This window comes from Etheostoma spectabile, chromosome 7 (assembly GCF_008692095.1).
Source record: "Etheostoma spectabile isolate EspeVRDwgs_2016 chromosome 7, UIUC_Espe_1.0, whole genome shotgun sequence".
Classification (NCBI taxonomy): Eukaryota; Metazoa; Chordata; class Actinopteri; order Perciformes; family Percidae; genus Etheostoma; species Etheostoma spectabile.
Genome location: NC_045739.1, coordinates 28891114 through 28909614, shown reverse-complemented (window position 1 = coordinate 28909614; position 18501 = coordinate 28891114). Strand labels below are relative to the sequence as shown.

Sequence of the window (18501 nt, the reverse complement as noted above, 5' to 3'; positions counted from 1 at the left end):
CGTGGTGGGGACCTAATGTAGTTTTCATGTTCCTCAGTATTAAATTGTGTTGTGAAACTGCCCTTTTAACACATTCATTGCAATCCCATGCTTGCGGGGTGTTTTAGCTTAACGCCATGGGGAGAAAGCTGATGATCAATCCACCTCGTTTGAATTTTTCGTCAACATTGAGATACGCGGGACCCCCCATTATGAGTGTTGGACAGATATTTGCATACACAATCTTCCATCAAGAGGTAGCTGTCGAACCCTGAGGCATTATGTGCTAATGAAGGTTGCATTTCTATAGCGTGGTCTTCTGTATGCTTAACAACGGCTGCCCCAGGCGTTTGTTTCCTGAAAACGTACTTTGAGCCGCTCGAATCAGGCTACAGACTAGTTTGCAACGTTTCTATCATTCTGGTACGGTGTTTTTCAAAGTCGTAGTATATGTCTTTTGTCCCCGTCTGGTGTTTTTTTGAGAGGCTGAATATATTCATGTTTGGTTCTACCCCCCCTCAGGTCTTCCCTGCAGTGTGTGCATTTTAGTGCTTTACAAACGTGTTTTTTTCCTTTTTTCCATACTTGGTATTCTTTGCCGCAATTATCGCATTATTTTATCCCTGTCGCATGGGATAAAGGTGATGTTTTTTTGCATTCATTAGCTTATGCTTGTGCTAGACAATGCGGGGCTTTGCAATGCTTTGCAATCACCGTAAGCGCACCTTATTACCGGCTTGCGAAACACGCGGTCTGACACACATTGCAGTTCCTGCTGCGGCCGTGTGTAAGCATTTTTGTGGTATGGGGCGCACAGCCATCACAGACTAGGGGCCCGAAAAAGATGTTTTGTTTTTAATGGGTAGTAGTGGTCATCATGTAGATACAGCCCCGCAGTACTTTCATTTTGTCCTCATCATCGTTTAAAAAGCTGGGGTTTTGCAGCCGGCCGCTTGATGAAAATTAGGATCTTAATTTTCAAATGCTTTCTGAAACTGTCAATGTCAGAAAATGTCATAGTGTTGACTGTCCTACCCCCCCCCCCCCAATTCCTATAACAGGCGCTTTGCATATCTCAGTCTTTCGTCTTAGACCTATTCTCATTAGCATAGTACGCGAGCTATCCAAAGCATACCCATCTCCTGTATTCATGGATTAAAAAGTGAATTAATCTTCCGTTGTAATGATGTCGTCATAACCCACGGAGCCTCTTTACACCAGGCCCCCTCCTGACATGCTGCGTGCCCCTGTGACGACAACCTCTATATAATCCTCGTTAATGATGATTGTTACCTGCACGCTTGGAGCTATTTGATCTAGAAATGAGTCGCCGTTGTAGTCATCGCATGCATGTAACACGGTTGTATATCATCAGCCAACGCTGGCCCCTTAATACACATTCATACGCTGTCTTTGTTTTGTGGATTGCAATGCTTGTTAATCAAGCCTGTAGGCTACTTGAACCTGCGATGGGACGCTAACTAACATCATCAAATCCTAGTCCCTCAATGAGATGTTCTGACGGAATTATCATCATTAAATTTCGGAATTCTCTGACATTTATAGCGTTTGTTACCCTGCCTCCGCCCTGCCTTTGTTGTATGGCGACGCTGTTGCTGGTAGATGGTCTACTGTCCGTTTTAGAAATTGTTGTGCAGGGTTCTCGGCCCTGGGGTGCGCATCGTCTTGTACATCAGCCTGCCTCTGTCGTATTGGTTGTTTCCTTGTGTACTGGATGCCAGTGCTGGTGGCCGTTAACGCTGTCTGTATTTAAGCATGTGTGTGGAGGTTTTTGCTCAGGGATGCCTAGATGTCTGACCATGGAGGTCCTCATCACACTTAGATACCACCTGTCCCTGAATTTAACAACGGCGTTGCTTCCTTTTTTTCATATTCTGTCAGTTTGTTGTCACACTTTGCAGGAATTCATCATCATCCTACTCGATTTCATTGTCTATATGTATCAAACCTGAAATTTTGTAGCCCGTTCATAATTTGTGCAGGTTCGTAGTCACGCTTTGGAATCGTTTTCGAATAAATGATAAGAAACTCATCACTATCCGGATTCCTAGATCTTTGATTTTTTTTTTTCTTTTACTGGGGGATCCATTTTCAAGTTAATCAAGTTTAGCCTTGGTGTTTGCGTTTTCTGATTGTCGCTGTCTTGTAAGGAGTTTTGAACTGTTTTTGTCGCCAATTTTGCGCAATTAGTGTTGTTTTAACCACCCTCTATTTTGCATTCTTTTCTAAGACGCTGTCTCTAAATGCTGCATTCTTTTCTAATACCTTTTGATTTTGATCTTTGTACATCACCACGTAGATTGTCTATTTTAAACATTTATGACGTCAATTATAGAATCGTGTCGGGGTCTGTATTTGACTAAGACAACCCGAATTGAAAAAATCTTCACCGTCGGATAATGTCCACCCGGTTTCTTGAGTTGTGTCTGTTGCTACATACTGTTCGAAGAGGATTGCTCTGACCTACCTGCTGAATGTCACCACTTGATAAATTCACATATTTCTTCTTCACTGGTATAATTCTTAAATCAGCGGTACGCACCGGTTCGTTGAGTCCATATGCGTGGATCAGTGCGCCTCGGCATCCTCTTCGAGTGGACAGGGGTCCTTGGTCTGTAGTCTTGACACATTTGGGTCATCATCATTTACTTCTGGGGCTCCAATCCCCTCCTAGGGGTAAATGAGGTACTTGATTAAGCACACACTCAAACCAACAATTATTGAAGAAAAAAAAAAAGAAAAAAATTATACTAATTTAAGAAAAAATATTAATAATTAAAAACTATTTTTAATTATTAGACCATAAAAAAAAAAATATATATATATCTATATTAAATAATACAACCTAAAAATATTAATACTGATAATACAGAAAAATAAACCTTACAACTTAAAAATTTCATAATATAAAAAAATGAAAAAGTATTATATATAAAAAATTAAAAATTATTAATAATATAAAAATATAATTAATCATAGAAACAAACTAACTAACCACATTAGACAATAAATTTATAAAAATATAAAAATGTATTCAAAACTTTTTATATCTGCCCTCTTGCAGGCCCGATAAAGCACCACGCTTACCTCTACACCTGTCGCAGCTGTCCTGCGGGTTTCGACTGTACGTTTTAACGCTTCCCTTTGTAATTCGCTGAATTGGCGTTTCAGCAGCGGTTCATTTCCTACCCTTGTTGGACACTGCGTGCTCCCCCCCGGATAGGCGCCTCATCCTGCACACAGCTAAGAGAGAGAGTTTTCACGCAGAGCCCCTCAACGCACACACACACAGGCACCACCGATTTGCAAACTACTAGCAGCTAACCACATCGACGCGCTCAAACGCACACACGCACACGTCCGTGCCCACATCCGCCACACACACACACACACCCCACACACACACACACCACACACCACACACACACCACACCACACACCCACACCCACCAACACACCACACACACACACCCCACACACACCCCACAACACACGCACACACCCACACACACCAAAGCGTACCCCTGTTGTGATGTGATTAGCCTCGGGTTCCTGTCTTTTATCTATCCAAACCCCCTTGTAATTGTCGGACACTTTCGCAAAGGTTCAAGATCCGCTTGCAGGTGACTGTCGGAGGCCTCTGCGGTTGTTCGCTTTATGGAGCTGGCGTTGCCGTCGGGTCGAAGTGTAGTGGTCCAACCGTTTTTGTTAAATCCCGGTTAGCAGCGTCCTGAAGTCAATATACACCCAGTTCTATATTATTATTATTATTTATTATTTATCACTGTAACACATTTGGCTCATGTGCCTTCCTACAGATAACCTTTTTACCGTTGTCAGAACCTACCAAACTCCTGCCGTCCCATCGCCTTCTTAATGGTTACCGTGGCCTTGATGTTCTGGGTCGTTCTTGAAAATCGTTCTCCATCAGCGTCCGTATGCTAACCACCCTAAACCCTTTTGGAGAGGACTGCAGATATGTTTATATTCCACAAATTAATGAGTGTGTAGTAAAAACAAAACACAAACAGATATATTCTTACTTACCCATTCTATTCGACTCTTGACGCCATCCATATCGAGATTTAATAAAAAGAAACACCGTTGAATTCAAGACTAACCGGATCGCTAACAGACCGCTGAGATGAGCCGAAATGAAAAGCCGTGCTAACAACTAAACTTTGTTACTTATGGGGGTATGATGTGGGGCTGACCCCTTAAGAAATCATGTGACAATTCTACGGATACACCATGGGGCTTCCTAATGTACTATAGGGGCGTTCCGACGCTACCAGATGCCTAGTAGACTGTCTGAAAAACAGTAATGCACGGCAAAATGCGCCATACCAATAATCAGATCCAATAACCTTAACCCTTAAGGTTGTATAACGAACACACACACTAACGGTTATGCTACCTATCTACTATCTAACACAACGTTAGATTTACACCCACACTATGCACACAGCAACACTTCGCTGCGCACACACAACATGCACTTCTTGTACCCATCCTTATCCTTGAGCTTCACCATAGTGTTTAATCTCCCCCCGCACAGTGTGAAGCTTCATTGTCATCACCCTTTTCCCCTCATTTACTGAATGATCCGTTTTACTCACTTTATTTCCACTAGCTTGACAAGCTACGCCCTCTGCGACCTCGGGGGCAAATCAACGCTCTCTCCCTCTCGGTGGTTTGATTCGGTAACAAATAATATTATCTCCTAGAAAAACCGCCCCCTTGCGCTTTTGTACGTTAGCTATCGTACTGGCTGAGGCATGCTAGATAATGATTGACAGAGTCCACTTGTACTGTTTTCTTGATTATAAAAGGGCTATTTACATCAAGTATTAAGTTATCAAAACAGCTCTGTGGCCGCTAAGCGTGTCTTCCTAACCACGCTATAACCACCTGTTTTCTTCTTTAGCTGTGTAAGCAGAGCTCGGTTTTACACCCCATGGGAAGGACTGCATTGAGAACACATAGCACTATCACGCTACACTCTGTGTCTTCATTTAGCTGTATAAACATGGACTCGTTTTGACCGCTATGGAAGGACTATGGTGCAAAAACACATGGTAGGCCCCCCACAGGTAGCATAACTAATTTCCCTAGCATCCCAGTCGTCTGAGGACTTTTCCCAGCCAGCTCATCCCATCACTATTTCATTGACTCTGCTCACCCGAGACCCCTGCCGCTAAGATAAACACCCTTTAGCGCTCAGAATAAACAAGCCTTACCAGGGCTTCATTTAAACATCCTTGTTCGACTCTGGTGCGGAACTCAGGTCATAGCGAGGTATTTACAACCACTGTTAACACTGGCAGGCCATCGGTGGGTCAAATCCTCTCTCTCGCACTCTCTACTACATGCAGACCATTTACACACGCTCACACACCCACATACAAGCGGCATCGCTGATTAATCACACAGCCTTAAACCACGGTTTCATCTCAACAGCTGCTAAACACTAGATTACACACAGCCGCACAGGAGCTGCACCAGCACACGGCGCTTTCTCACTCACCTCAACCTACATCGCTGTTTAATCACTCAACCTTAGCCGTGAAACTTTTAAAAACATAATTCACTTACCGTCTTTTTCTTCTTCTTTTATATAGAGTCCACTTGGATTTGATAATCGGCGTGCGCTGCTTCACTCGCGGGGAAAATTAAGCAGATCTCTGGTAGCGCTAGTAATATAATTATTATCTCCTAGAAAACGTACACAGACTAATAACATGCTTACATAATCCCTTAAAGTTTAAAAACAATGCTAAAGGCAAGAGTGTGTTAGCAGGGTATTCACACACACACACCACTACCCTCTATAACACAGATAAGCACACACCCCGCACCTGCATAACTGTTTAATCACTTAGTCTTAGCAGTGAAACTTTTAAAAACATTCACTTAGCATCTTTTTCTTCTTTCTTCTTCTTTATATGTAAATTACAACCTAATGAAACACATGAATGCGCAAAGATACGCTTATAGTGGGCGATTTTCGAACCCCTCCCTAATAGATCAGATGCACGCGCGTCACATGCATGAGCGCCACGTGCACGCGCAAAAGTGTACTTGTAGTGGGCAATTTTGACCCCCCCTCCTCACGTGCACGCGCAAAAGTGTATGTTATTACTACTCTTAACTACCTGGTAAAACCCACTCTTTGCTGTTAGATGCGGTGACCTACCATTGACATGGTCATTATTAATTCATCTTTCTGCCTCGGCCGCCATCTAAAATAAAACAGCAGACGTTGGAGGTGGTTCCAGCTGCTTGAATGGGAATCGCTTCAGCTTTTCTTGGTGTTCTGTTCACGAAAATAGAACCTGTGATTGAAACTGTTGCCAGCCTTCTTTTACCCACTTTCTGATATTTCATAGAACAAACACATGGCAGACTCTTTAATACTGAACATAAGTATTAGGTACAGCCTTGTTAAATATATATATTGCATGTACGCTTGTAAGTAAGTTGCTTATGAACAGCAGTGAGCGCCCACCAGTGCAACCACCACAACAAAAGGCTGCAGCCACTTTGTCCTCCTCCTCCTCCTCCTCCTCCTCCTCCTCTGTTTCCTACTCTCCCCCCTTCATCACTGACTGGGGCTCCGGCCTCAGAGGACTTAACACTTTACCCAGCTCTGTCTTTGTCCCCCACGGCTCAGTTGCCTTGACAACTTGTAGGAATCCAAAATACAACCTTGTGGGATGGAGAAACAAGACATCACCTCCTGAGCAGCCAGGGCAGCACAGTTCCCCCCTGGTGCAACAGAGTGAGTGTGTTAATAAGTCCTCATGTCTCTTGGCCTAACAGATAACTGCGCTGGAGCGGCAGGTGTTTGACTTCCTGGGCTACCAATGGGCTCCCATCATGATCAACTTCCTCCACATCCTCGTGGTCATCCTGGGCCTGTTTGGTGTCATCCAATACAGGTCACGCTACGTCCTTATGGTGAGGGATCAGTCTGTGTTGGGTTTGTTTTGGAGTTGCAAAAATGTTTCTGTTAAATATTGTTAGGGGTAACTTAGTCTCGCATTGCAGACCTTCCTGTACAGCCCTGTGGAGATGGGTCTGGCTATAGTCCACATAGCATTCTGGGATGGGAGAAAAATGTGCTTTGGTATATTGGCATGTCTTTAAACCAATCACGATCGCCTTGGGTGGCGCTTAGTGCCAGACGGACCCCCGGTGCCTCTGCAAAATAGCCTTGGGAAGGTTGTATGTTGTGTTACGGTTGTTTAGACTATCTAACTATGTGTGCGTTCACAGGTTGTTTTAGTCGTGCAACAGAAATCTCAGATTGGACACATAGTCTAGCTAGCTGTCTGGATTTACCCTGCAGAGATCTGAGGAGCAGGTAGCCATAGTCCTCAGAAATCCCTCGGAGTTTCGAACTACAACACAAAGAAAGCGGAAGGTAACGGACATCCGGCTGTAAAGAGTGAAACCGGTGGAACTTCGTTGGAACGTCGTAGATATAGACTAGGGGTAACTTAGTTCGACATTTTGGGAAATACCCTTGTTCGCGTTCTTTTCAAGAGTTAGATGCAAAGATGTATTACTCTTTAATGTCTGTAGCGTAAGCATAGCATAAATAGTTGAAACAGCTAGTAAAATGCTAACGAACTCCAGCAGTTGAAACCTCTGAAAACCATAATGTGTTAATAACACATAACAAGATTGATAAAACAAGATTTAATGTTGCAATTAGTGAGCTTTAGAGATGCGTTTGTGTGTTGCCCTTGGACAGACCCAGGCTAGCTGTTTCCACCTGTTTCCAGTCTCTATGCTAAGCTAAGCTAATTGTCTCTTGACCTTAGCTTCATGTTAAACCAACAGACCTGAGAGTGGTATCGATCTCCTTCACCTAGCTCTGCAAAAAAAGTACAAAAATGTCAAACTATTCCTTCAAAATGGAAACTGTCCAGTTATGACCCCTCATCACACATGCAATTCAACAAGATAGTGAGTTTGAGTCATCAAGTGGAAACCGCTGCTGTGATGTGCAGAGTAAACAAGCATATTACTTATGCTTATAGATTGGATGTCAGAGATGTGCGTTTGTATGAGTGTGTGCATGACGGCTGTGAACCACAATGACAAGAGCTGAGTTGTACTAGGCTACACGAAGTTTATTCTCCCAATTGTATTAATAAGAATGAAACCAGTTATTGAAATATGAAATTGTATGATTCACATTGTTTCATTTGAAGCATTTTTGGAACAGTAATAGAATGGAGTGTTTCACAAAAAAGACAATAAACAATTACAAAAAAGTTAGAAAAAGAATACACAGTTTTGTGCAGTGATGGCAGAAGTATTCAGATTCTTTACTTAAGTAAAAGTACTAATGCCCTGCATTGAAAATGTTACTTAAGTAAAAGTATGTAAGCATCATGAGGAAAATGAAAAAATGCAGAACATTTTCGAAATTAGAAACAATCCGAACTGTTATGTGTTTAGTGGTCTAATCATTTCAGCTGTACTTGTAGGCCGTTATATTGTTGGGTAGTTTAATTTATAACAAAACATTGTATTTTATAAATTGTAGTGTTTTGTGTGGAATAAAAATATGACTTTGTAAAGTAACTAGCTGTCAGATTTATGTAGTCGAGTACAAAAAAAGTTCAATATTTCTCTCTGAAATGTAGTGGAGTAGAAGCAGAAAGTGGCAAAAAGAAAAAACTCAAGTAAAGTACTTTAAATGTGTACTTAAGTGCAGTACTTGAGTAAATCTACATAGTATTCCACCACTGGTTTGGTGCAACACAAATATTTGTCCTTCTCGCCTCAGATTTATCTTAATGCACTTTCAGAATTAGGACATTTGTAATGAAAGAAAAAAAGGAGCCCTGAGCTACATTACGTTGAAGAATCGTGAGTTTTGTTAACGTTTGTTTAACAATGTTTCTGTTTCCTCAGTACCTGCTGTGGATGTTGCTGTGGGTCGGCTGGAATGTCTTTGTTAGCTGTCTCTACTTGGATCTGGGGGGTCTTTCAAAGGTAGGTCTAATGGTCACGGAAGTGTCAGATAATTAGAGACTTGCGCAGCTTCAGCTTCTAAATACAGTGTTACACTACTCTGGTCTTCTTGTGTCCCAGGACCTGCAGTCACGTGATCAACACTCCGTTTATAGTTTGTTTTCAGTCGCAGGATATTTAGGCTGTGTCTCGTTCCGCGTACTTCTGTCAGTACGCGGCTAATGTGCACTGACCACTTAGTGCCGTAGTGCCCACTTCCAATGGTCAGCATTGTTCCAAAAAGAACACTTGTGTTAAAAAACAAACCGGAAATGACGAGCGGTTGGCTCGGCTAGGCGCAGTTCAACATCTGACAAAAATCTATTAAACTGACCGTTGTCAATCAAAAAACAGAGAGATTCAGCAAGTGTATGGCCTTAAAATGTTTTCAGAAACACGTTTCAGTGAGCTATTTTCGTAAAATACAAGATCGCGTTCTGAACGAGCCGCCATGATTGTTGGGTTTTTGTAAATGACATCACAGAGTACGATTTAGACCTGCTCTTTTGTGAAAAGCGCTGTGAGATAACTGTTGTTGTGATTTGGTGCTATTCAAATAAAATAAAATGGAATTATGCTCAGTTTTGAAATTCGGGAGAAGCAAGACCCACTTGACGCATTCGTCCAATCAGCTGCCGGTCGACGTCGCTGGTCCCTCCCCTTTCCACCTTGTAGTAAAGATGGCGGAGTAGGTGTCACTGCCCGACGTGAGTCGAGTGCAGATTTGGGTCGCGCATGCTCAGATTTAAACAGTTTACGGCATAACTGTGAAATTGGGAAATCCATGAAATAATAAATTTACTCATTACAAACAATAACAGAAGATGGGAATCATTTCAAAAACATCGTAGCTATCTATGATTGTTTGGTTGCTAACGTTAGCTCAAAACGCCAATCAAGTGACAGCCTTTGTTGTTTGATTGCTAGCTTGTAGCTAAGCTAGCAGTCATTTCAAAAACGTTTTAACTATCTATGATTTTGCTAACGTTAGCTCAAAACGCCATTCAACTGACAGCCTGTGTTGTGCTTGATGCTAACTTGTAGCCAGCAGTGAACTTCGTTAATTATGTCCATTTTTACTGTATTGACATTACAGAAGTCCCTCGTTAGCATTTTATATGCTACTTGTTGCAAAGTGATGCATGCACATCTGCCCTCTCCTCACATTGGGCAGTGACAGTAGGATCCATTGTTCCACACTGAACCTTTTGACCGTTTTAGGGGGTCAGCCGGGTTCTTTCAGTCCACTGACTTTTTGAATTATATAGAATATATACTTAAATTATCTATACTATGTACTTAAAACTAAGTGTGCAAGTAGGAGGTTTGAGACAGCCTTAGTGTTATGAAGTGACCAGTCGTGCAATGTAACTAAGGACATTTACTCAAGTAGGCTACTGTACATTTTATTATTATACTTTTTTAAGATTATTTTTGGGGCATTTTTAGGCCTTTATTATGACAAGACAGCTGAAGACATGAAAGGAGAGAGAGAGAGGGGGAATGACATGCAGCAAAGGGCCGCAGGTCGGAGTCGAACCCTGGCCCGCTGCGTTGAGGAGTAAACCTCTGGGGCCAGTTGTTCAAAGGTAAACTAATCGGATTTTGGTTATCGGATTGGATCAAATCTTGAAAATGGGTTGTTCAAAAGGGAATGAAGGAATCTGAAATCAGATTAGATCACGGACTTCAATCCTAGTTTTAATCTGGATCAAACCTTCAGTTTGTGTTGTTCAAAACTTGTCAGTAGGATTTGGATAACTTTGATCCAAAAAAACAGGATTATCCTGATCCCAACAGGGGGTAGGATTTCAAGGTGGATTTCAAGGTGGATTTCAAGGTGGATTCCAGCACGAAAACTTAGTAAAACTTTCAATTGGTCAAATAATACATTGGTATCATTTTTGTATTTACTTTTTATATTTTGCACTTGACTTGTTTAACCTTAGTCAAGTTTAGTAAAGTAAAAAATAAAATAAAAATACAAATTATCTTGTCCTCATGAAACAATCCCCCAAACAGATTTAAATAACAAAAAAATATACAAAATAATAATACATATCTCAATCATCACCGTATATTAATTTCAAGGAAACAATCTAATACAAATTCCTGGTCCTCCTTAGATGAAGCAGAACCCTGAACATTCTACTACTACTACTTCACTTTTAACTTCTTTTTTTTTTAAGACGTTTTCAAAACTGTCCACAATGTATTTATTAATCTATATTAGTTTTATTTGTAGTGGCTCAGATGAGGGGTCATAAAAGAAATTATGAGTGGAAGTGGGAGTTATTTTTGTGTTTTGTCTCAAAATAAAAAACTTAGAGTGACCCCATCTTGGCTCTTCTACCTGTTCTGTACGTAGCTCGTGGCCCACATTCTGATATGTTGTCCCACTTAGAGCAGTGGTAATCCGGATTTGGTAATCTTGAAAACTGTGTATCTGGATCACGGTGATCCAGTCCAATGTTGCTTTGAAAAACCGGCATAAAAGTAAGACGGATTACCTGATCCTGAGTAGCAAAAAATGGGATTTCCAAATCCGAATAATTTTGATCCAGATTAAATATTTTGAACAACTGGCCCCAGCTCTTTGAGATATCCTGGCGCCCCTCACGAAACATGCTTTATTAATAAAACTGCCTTGCCTTTATTGATGATGACGGCAATATTTCGACAATAATGATCAGGGTTAGCATTAAATAATTATAATAATGATAAGTAATAGTAACACAAGTGTGTGCAGTTGTACCTGTGGTAGTACTGGTTTAAGCAGGAGTTAAAATAATGAACTGATTGCTTGATTAGTTGACAGGAAATGTAATGTAAATACTTTTTCATTTACTGATGGTGATCTTTGGGGTCTGATGGTGAACAAATGACTAAATAGGTTAGGTTCATTACTAACTTTAGAGCCCTTACTCATCACTGTTCATTGTATCGGGTTGGTTGGCCTGCATTGTCCACCCGTAGACTTAATCATTGGTACACTCTAATTTATAAGGCTATGCTTGGTCTGCTTCCCCCATACCTACAAACCTACATCATAAAGAAAGGTACAGGAAGATATTGTCTTCGTTCTGATGACTCATTACTGTTATCTGTCCCTCAAGTCCGGACTGAATTAGGAAAAGGGGCGTTTAAGTACGCGGCCCCCTATGCTTGGAATCAGCTGCAAATTGTCCTGAATCTTCAGGGGCCAGTTGTTCCAAATATTTAATCTGGATCAAAATTATTCGGATTTGGAAATCCCATTTTTTGCTACTCAGGATCAGGTAATCCGTCTTACTTTTATGCCGGTTTTTCAAAGCAACATTGGGCTGGATCACCCTGATCCAGATACACAGTTTTCAAGATTACCAAATCCGGATTACCACTGCTCTAAATAGGACAACATATCAGAATGTGGGCCACGAGCTACGTACAGAACAGGTAGAAGAGCCAAGATGGGGTCACTCTAAGTTTTTATTTTGAGACAAAACACAAAAATAACTCCCACTTCCATTCATAAATTCTTTTATGACCCCTCATCTGAGCCACTACAAATAAAAAACTAATATACATTAATAAATACATTGTGGACATTTTTGAAAACGTCTTAAAAAAAAAAGAAGTTAAAAGTGAAGTAGTAGTAGTAGAATGTTCAGGGTTCTGCTTCATCTAAGGAGGACCAGGAATTTGCATTAGATTGTTTCCTTGAAATTAATATACGGTGATGATTGAGATATATATTATTATTTTGCATATTTTTTTGTTATTTAAATCTGTTTGGGGGATTGTTTCATGAGGACCGGATAATTTTTATTTTTATTTTATTTTTTGCTTTACTAAACTTAACTAAGGTTAAACAAGTCAAGTGCAAAATATAAAAAGTAAATACACTAAATGATACCAATGTATTATTTGACCAATTTAAAGTTTTACTAAGTTTTCGTGCTGGAATCCACCTTGAAATCCCACCTTGAAATCCACCTTGAAATCCTACCCCCTGTTGGGATCAGGATAATCCTGTTTTTTTGGATCAAATTTATCCAAATCCTGCTGACAAGTTTTGAACAACACAAACTGAAGGTTTGATCCAGATTAAAACTAGGATTGGATTCCGTGATCTAATCTGATTTCAGATTCCTTCTTTCCCTTTTGAACAACCCATTTTCAAGATTTGATCCAATCCGATAACCAAAATCCGATTAGTTTACCTTTGAAGAACTGGCCCCAGGAGGTGGTTTCACTGGCTGCTTTTAAAGTACTTTTAAATGACATGGAGGCTGAACACACTGGCTGTACATGTTATGATTGATTATTCTGACGATCCTTGTTGTTATTCACTATTGTTGAAATTTAGATATTTTATGACCTTGTTACTCACTATTTATTAACAGCATGAAGTGTTTCATGTTTTATGTTTATGATATGTGTTATTTGTTATATGTCTGCAACCTTGTTGTTTGTACTGCTGCTTATCTTGGCCAGGACACTCTTGGAAAAGAGATTTTTAATCTCAATGAGTTTTCTTTCTGGTTAAATAAAGGTAAAATAAAAATAAAAAAATAGATTCATCAATTAATCCAGTTATACTTTCACAAGTCTCTTACCACCACAGAACTTGTTGAACCAACAGCTCGTCTCTAAAATTGAGCTAAGATTAATCTTAAACTTTCACCCTCGTCACCGTGTGGTTTTTTTCACAGTGTAAAGCACAACGACACGGCACTTTTCACAAATTACATAATTGACTTCTCCCGTCTTCACTTTGTATTATTTTGCCAAAACACAACTAAAAGGCCAGAGCCTTTAAAACGAACCCGAAGCGGCCGGCTTTTAATAATAAAATACACTTTAAGATTCTGTTTCTTCACAAATGCTAAAATGAAAAGGAAATCCAATATTACATTACATTCAAATGAATGCTATCTTCTTTATAATAAGTATTCCCTTGTTAAAAAAGGGTTGTTGCTTAGCCCTTGTATGTTAGATTTGCTTTGTTGTTTAACTTTTTTTGTTTCTCTGTTTCTTTTGATGTTTTTTTAACGCTTTTTGTCCTCAGGCCCACAACTTGTAATATCATTGCTGTGTTGTTTTTCCTGATAAGAAAAAGAAATAAAAAGAAATGAGAAATGTGTAGCTAAATCAGGGTTGGAAATAATCCTTAGTAGTGGCCCCAGACAGGAAGTAAGGCACGTCTGATCCATGATTACACTACACCTGATCCACGTTGCAGGTCAGATTTCTCTCTAGAGATCTTACCATACCATTTCTTCCTTCCAATTACAATACCCAAACTTGCGTATCGGCCAATGACAATAACCGAGTGAATAAATAAATAAAAGAGTGTGTTAAAAAATACATACATTTTATTATGTAAAAATGTATTAACAGCTGTATACTACTAACCACTTATGGATGTGACTTGATTGCTGTCATTGTGCTTTTATTATACAGTTTGACCGTCAGTCGTGACACAAAAAGAACACGAATAAACTACTTTGAAGTAAATTTTCTTCACAACTAAATTCTGTGGTATTGGATCGGTACATAACTCCAGTACATGCCGACACCGATACCAGCATAGATTTTAGGCAGTATCGTGGCTTTTTCGATACTGGTATCGGTATCGGAACATGTGTATTTCTCCCCCATCTTTTTTCAGCAGGATTTTAGAACTTTCTACCGCGCAAAGTTCAATAAAGCAGATCTTTAGAAACCTAAGAGCGGAGAAGTTGCCTTCACATGTCGTCTGCTTGTTTTGTCACTGCAGGACAACGATATCCTCTCCCTGGGGGTATCGTTGCACCGCTCGTGGTGGAAGGATAACGGGCTGAGGTGTGGAAGCGAGGGCCTTCCCTCCGCTGGGTGGCAGAACCAGCAGAACCAGCAGAACCAGCAAAACCAGCAGAACCCCGAGCTGACCACAGTGCTCAGCTGCTGGCTGGAATACCAGTACATAGAAGTCCTGCACTGCATCCTCCAGCTGCTCATATCGGTGAGTCTCTGTCGCACATTACTTCACATTACACATTTATGCCGGATGTCACTCTTTTGGGCTGTATCCCCTTTACCTAAGGCTTACTTTGTGTTGGCATTTTAAACCCCGGTGGATTTCTGAGGACTATGGTTTACTGCTCCTCAGATCTCTGCAGGGTAAATCCACACAGCTACCTAGACTATCTGTCCAATCTGAGATTTCTGTTGCGCGACTAAAACAACTTTTGAACGTACACGTTCCACCAAAAAAGGTTCCTTTTACAGGCTTTTACAGCGGCACCGTGGCTCTGCCCGGTGCTTAGCACCGCCCACGATGATTGTGATTGATTTAAAGAAATGCTAATAAACCAGAGCACTGTTTTCTCCCATCACGGAATGCTGTGTGGACCAGCCAGACCCTCCCCTGCAGCGCTGTGGAGGAAGGTCTGGCAAAGCGAGACTACGTGTTAAACAAGTGAAAATGTCGACAGAATTACTCAATTTAGGTTTTAAAAACCTAAATTGAAAAGCGTATTTACCAGTTAATAACGTTTTAATATCAATAAACAGTGCATCTGCACTCACAGGAATGACTGTTGCCTAGCAACAGCAACTCTAAATTGGAAAACGGACCTGGAACATTTAAAAATGGCACCATATTATCACACCAAGGTCTAGTGGTGGTAAATTTCATTCACTGCGATCCTGTATCTTCTCGTTTGTGGCAGTAAGTGACGCAAATCAAAGCTTCTGAGGTCTGTTCCATCTTCCTAAATATGCACATTGGAAATATTTTGTTTATGATTTTTGTTTTTACGTCACTGCCCAAAACTCCATGATTGAGTTCCCATGGTTCAATTCTTTTTCTACAAATCAGATGTAAAAACATGACATTTTTCCTGCGGGATCAACCTGACGTAGTGAGATAATTACACAGACTGACACTTTGTTATTTTTTATCATACTTTCCATTTTTAGTACACGTTGGTATGAGTTGGTATGAGGCCTTTTTACACAGCTGGTGCTATCAATGACATCAAGAACAAGATAAACGGAATCCTGCCATTACTAATTTTAGTATTTACACTTGTGCTTTTACCACTGTGATTTGTCAAAATGTCCTACGAAATGTTTTAATGGTATCACCATCAAGATAATGTTTCTAAAAATATGATTTGTGAGGAATAATGTGCTCTTAACCCTTGTGTTGTCCTCGGGTCAAATTAACCCGTTTTTTAATGTGTTTTATATGAGAAATATTAGATTTCTTTCAACCAAATTGCCCAAAAATAACATGGATGATTCCATACGTTCTTCAGGTAAATTAATGATAACTTTCATTGAATTTTTTTGGGTGTTTTGTTTAATCTTATAGAATTTGATTAACAGTATCCAGACTAAACTTTGACATCTACCCATCAGAGATCCACTCAACATCATCTGATCTTAACTATTAAATCAAAATAATTCAGAATTTCTGCCTTTTTAACTAAAAACGTCAATGTAATTTGATACAAATGAGGTTTGTTGACCGTGAATTCCAAGAATGAGTGTAAAACCTGTTATTAAAACCGCTCAGGTTTTGAAAAAAAAGCGCCAAAAGCCGGAAAAAGTGACAAAAACATTGGAAAAGCACCAAAAAAAGATCAATTTTGATCTGGAAGGACAAGGTCATGGTTAACGGGAAGACAACGCAAGGGTTAAAACATAAAAGAAAAAAATTGCGCACAATTTAATACAAAACAAATGCGAACTTTACATGAATATAACACATTGTGTTACTTCCCGTAGCTCCCGGGGTTTGTTTATGCCTGCTACGTCGTCAGCACTTTCTTAGATGAGGAAGACAGCTGTAAGTATGCTCCTGATCAATCATGGACATTATTCATATCATTTATGGCAAATAGAGTTCATTTTACACGCATTATCCATCCAATTTTAGACATATTTTATCCTTTAAAGTATGAAAGAATGCTTTGTACAACATTTGCCATCCCGTTTGGATTTTTACACTGAGGTCGATTTGGTTTGTATCTTTTTTTTGAGTTGTTCTTTCTTATTTTAGTTCATATCTTTGGAGAATTCAGTCATCCATCCAAACCCTCTCAGTTGTTCTTCTAGTGTAAAGACCTGCGGGTAGGTATGGCGACATGATTGCCATTACCTTCTGTTTTCCACCCATTCTATCGATGCCATCGTTCATCTCATTTGTGTAGCGTCTCATACACAACGTGTGCTTTTATATTTCTGCTCAGATTATAAATAACCACGCAGATAAAGTGGTTGAGGAAAGCCCAGAAGGAACCGAACAGAAGGGAAGGCAACTTTGAAGACTGCCTTTGTGACGTTGCTTCAGCCCGGTTCTCAAAAACTCCTCGTCACAGATGCTGAACCTCACTGTGCACACACTCTACACACTCTACACACTCTACACACTGAACAATCTCTACAGTTCTCCACTGTCAAGAGGAGAATTTCACTGCATGAAACTTGTAGACCTATTCATGACGGTTTTTTTTCCAGGCCTAAAATGCTGTACTGTGTGTGTGTGTGTGTGTGTGTGTGGTGTGTGGTGTGTGTGTGTGTGGTGTGTGTGTGTGTGTGTGTGTGTGTGTTGTGTGTGTGTGTGTGTGTGTGGTGTGTACTAGATAAAGCACTCAAGTACAAACGTAAAGTGTGATTTTAAAGATGTCAATAAGTCACGGATTCTTTCTGGCGTTTTGTAAAATGTATAAATCATTAATGTGCCATTTGAGTTAGAAAAGGTGACGATACAAACGTGCGTAGGGACTGATATAACTTAAAAAATATATAAAATAAACCTCAATTACAAAAACAGCTTGTATTGCGGTGTCGCACACATTTCTTTATTATTACACATTTATAAAACTAAAATGCTGCTTTTCCCCTACATCTGATAATTTGTCCTTCTTTTGTTAATGACCAACCCTTAGGGCACTACCCCATGGGCGGATTATGAGACAGCGGGTGTCTGGAGCCGACACAGACACGCAAACGGCCCCCCCGCCTGTAGTAGCAAGTCACAGACTGTGATGCTTTTGCCTCTTTCTTTTAGTATTCGGTTGCTTCTTTGTAATTGTTTTGTGTCGGGCTCCTGGGTAGCTCACCTACCGGCTGCAGCGGCCGCTGGTTCAATTCTGACCCGCGGCCCTTTGCTGCGTGTCATTTCCCCTCTTTCTCTCCTTTTTCATTTCTAAACTGTCCTAGCAAATAAATGCCTAAAATAATATTTAAATAAAACAATAAAAATAGTTGTCTAAAAATGGTTGATTTGTTCCTTTTTGTTGTTACTTTGTTTGTCTTTGCAGTTACTTTGTGTGTCTTTGCAGTTACTTTGTGTGTATTTGTAGTTACTTTGTGTGTCTTTGCAGTTACTTTGTGTGTCTTTGCAGTTACTTTGTGTGTATTTGTAGTTACTTTGTGTGTCTTTGCAGTTACTTTGTGTGTCTTTGCAGTTACTTTGTGTGTATTTGTAGTTACTTT

At 40.2% G+C, this 18501-nt stretch overlaps 1 protein-coding gene across 2 annotated transcripts in view; it reads left to right on the top strand.

Annotated features, from left to right (window-relative positions):
- Positions 1-17511, top strand: part of LOC116692089 (sodium/potassium-transporting ATPase subunit beta-1-interacting protein 3) — a 32895-nt gene extending 15384 nt beyond the window's left edge. The window contains exons 2-7 of one of the 2 annotated variants that reach the window (XM_032520099.1): positions 6823-6960; positions 8932-9012; positions 14792-15016; positions 16789-16849; positions 17063-17133; positions 17253-17511. In XM_032520099.1, the coding sequence (XP_032375990.1) occupies positions 6823-6960; positions 8932-9012; positions 14792-15016; positions 16789-16849; positions 17063-17118 (561 nt within the window). In that variant the 3' untranslated portion in view covers positions 17119-17133; positions 17253-17511. The remainder of the gene's footprint in view (positions 1-6822; positions 6961-8931; positions 9013-14791; positions 15017-16788; positions 16850-17062; positions 17134-17252) is intronic. The other variant, XM_032520100.1, reaches the window with a different exon arrangement.
- The last annotated feature ends 990 nt before the right edge of the window (positions 17512-18501 follow it).